Source organism: Gallinula chloropus, assembly GCF_964237585.1.
Source record: "Gallinula chloropus genome assembly, chromosome: 4".
Lineage (NCBI taxonomy): Eukaryota > Metazoa > Chordata > Aves > Gruiformes > Rallidae > Gallinula > Gallinula chloropus.
In genome coordinates, this window is record NC_140088.1 from 38,977,167 (window position 1) to 38,980,267 (window position 3,101).

A 3,101-nucleotide genomic window follows, 5' to 3' on the forward strand; every position below is an offset into this window, starting at 1 on the left:
GCTACGGGCGGCGAGTCCTGTGCCTGCCCGCCTGCCAGACTGGCACGACCGGGCGGCTCTGGAGCCGTTGGGGCCGGAGCGCTGACTAGAAGCCCGGCGACCGCGGGCGGATTTGAGCTCCGCCACCCCGCACGAAGCCACCGGAGAGGCGTGGGTTCCTCGGCAAGGCGTGGAAACCCCAGCTCCGTCCCTTCATCCCCCCCCACGTCCCCCCCCCCGATTCTCAGCCCCCTCCCCTCGCGGGATACGAGCGGCGGGGCGGAGCCGCCGTGAAATGACCGCCGCCTCCCGCGGGCCTCGGCCCGCCCCCCATGGCCGTCACTGCCGGCCGCCGCTCCGCCCCTTTCCGTCCCCGCACCCCACGCCTCCCGCCAGCGGCGCCGGCGGCCGGGCCGGGAGCCGCCGGCCTCTCCCCACACCCCCGCCCCTCTTTTCCGTCCCCGGCATGCGGTGCGGCGGTTGAGGCAGCGGCGGCGGCCGGACCCTTCCGAGGCCATGTTCCCCCGTCCCCCCTTCCCCGGGGAGGTGAGGCGAGTGGCGGCCTCGGGCCGCAGCCGGTCCCGCCCGCGGGGCGCCGGCGGCGGCACCGTGCTGCTGCCCTCCATGCTGATGTTCGGCGTGATCCTGGCCTCCAGCGGGCTACTCCTGATGATCGAGAAGGGCATCCTGGCCGAGGTGAAGCCGCCGCCGCTGCACCCGGCGGCGGGGGAGCTCTCCCGGCGGGGAGGAGGCGGCGGCGGCGGGGAGGCCCCGGGCGACCTGGACTACGAGGTGCTGCGGGACATCCGCAACCGCACCATCCGCGCCGTCTGCGGGCAGCGGGCCATGCCCCGCAGCGTCTGGGAGCTGCCGGCCGGGCAGCGGCGCACGGTCCTCCGGCACCTCCTGGTCAGCGACAAGTACCGCTTCTTGTACTGCTACGTGCCCAAGGTGGCCTGCTCCAACTGGAAACGCATCCTGAAGGTGCTGGACGGGGCACTGGAGAGCGTCGACGTCAAGCTGAAGATGGACCACAAGAGCGACCTGGTGTTCCTGGGGGACATGAAGCCAGACGAGATCAGCTACCGCCTGAAAAACTACTACAAGTTCATCTTCGTGCGCAACCCCATGGAGAGGCTGCTGTCAGCCTACAGGAACAAATTTGGGGAGATCAAGGAGTACCAGCAGAAGTACGGGGTGGAGATCGTCAGGCGGTACCGGAAGAACGGGGGGAATTCGGCGGGCGACGACGTGACCTTCTCCGAGTTTCTCCGGTACCTGCTGGACGAGGAGGTGGAGAGGATGAATGAGCACTGGATGCCCATCTACAACCTGTGCCAGCCCTGTGCCGTGAGGTACGACTTCATTGGCTCCTACGAGCGGTTGAACACAGATGCTGACTACGTCCTCGAGCGAATCCAGTCGCCCTCCTTCATCCGCTTCCCCGAACGGCAGTCGTGGTACAAGCCTGTGACGGCAGAAACGCTCCATTACTACCTGTGCAACACCCAACGCCGGCTCATAAAAGAGCTGTTACCGAAATACATCCTGGATTTCTCCCTCTTTGCCTACCCCCTCCCCAACATAACCAGCGAATTCTGCAGGCAGTGAGCTGTCCCTTTTGGGATCTGGTGTAAATTCTGCCTGTGCTGCGAGGATTTGCTCACACAGCCATTGCTGTGAATCACATGTTGCCGCAGGGCCTATGAAACACATTCTTCTATGCATTATTTCCTACCTTTGTACCTTTTGAACACTGTTTCTATAAAATACTATATATTAATTTTGTTACTAGAGTAGTTTTTGTATCGTTCTGAACTTTAACGTGTATATATGCCGCTGACTCGAGCACAGTAGCTTTTGTATATCTATTTTGCTTTAAGTTCTTTTTTTATGGCACAACATGGAAAACATCTGTATGGAAACTGAGAAATGGGTATATTTTAAGTAATTTTTTTCCTCCTTTTTTGTGTTTTATATTAAATAGTATGCGGCTGGATTGCAGCAGTTGATGCGCTGTAACAACATCGTGGTTGATGTGCTGAAAATTAGCGCTGTTAAAACTGGTCCTGGCTTGGACAGGAGATGCTATGGGAAGAAAAGGCTTTTATGAACTAGGCCCTGTTTATCCTTTATTTCCTCATCTGAAGATGGTGGTTAAACAAGGCTGGTCTTTTTTTCCGTGACAGTAGTACCTCTGGTATTTTATTATTAATAATTATTATTATTTACAGTTGCAATAGAATTAGTCATAGGGTAAGACTTTTGTGCAATTTTAAAGATTTGAAGGTACCAACTATTTACCCAGCCTTACTGACCAGATGCAATATCAAGTTGTAATGATTTTCTCCTCTCTCTCCCTCCGAATTAAAGCAATACAAACTTCTTATAAGCTTGGAAAACATTCTGGTCCCTAGGACAGAAAGCAGCGAACCCCCACCGGCCGTAGCGTGCCAGCTCGCAGCCTCGGTGGGTGCCTGCGTGCCCACATGCATGCCAACCGCCCTGTTTGAAATTGTGGCGATTTGAGGATGAATTTCCCTCCTTTTTTATAGGTGCACACCGCTTTTGTAGCTCCTGGTATTTAATTATGACCATTAAATTGTAAAAGTTTGGGAGATAACGCAGAATGTTGTTCCCGGGAGGCTGCGTCCTCGTTTCTAATAAAGTTTTTATACAAATTGGTCTGGGGCTGAGTGTTTTTCCTTCAATATTGGTGTTAATTTGCATTCTTGGAGAGGCCTTCTGCCCCTCCTGCTAAGCCATGGAGTGGAAGTATGATGGAATAGCCAATTCCTGCCTTGATTAATTTGTGTTTTTAAGTGCCAGAGCAGCGGTAACAAGTGGAGAAAGAAACGCATCCGAGACGATTATGCGACTCGGACAATTGCATGAAAAGCAGCAGTCAGCAGCAAAATAGGCGCCTAATTGCTGTGGAGTTGATACAAAGAGGTAGGAATGGATTATAGATGCTGCAGGAGCTGGTGGTTTCCTGGGATTAATCTCTCAAAAAGGGGGAAGGAAAATTAAGGTGTTTTCTTTAGGATTTGTGAAATTGCCTGAAAGAAGGGCATGGAGGCATGTCCAAAGGAACTCAAAGCGGTGGGCTTGCACTGAATGTT

The 3,101-nt window shown here is 54.8% G+C and overlaps 1 protein-coding gene across 1 annotated transcript; it reads left to right on the plus strand.

Moving 5' to 3' along the window:
* Positions 1–495: 495 nt before the first annotated feature.
* On the plus strand, positions 496–1,813 carry CHST14 (carbohydrate sulfotransferase 14; the record flags this gene model as incomplete). The annotated part of the gene is made up of 1 exon (XM_084264102.1): positions 496–1,813. The coding sequence occupies one exon, from the start codon at positions 496–498 to the stop codon at positions 1,588–1,590; it is 1,095 nt and encodes a 364-aa protein (XP_084120228.1). The 3' UTR covers positions 1,591–1,813.
* Between the last annotated feature and the right edge of the window lie 1,288 nt (positions 1,814–3,101).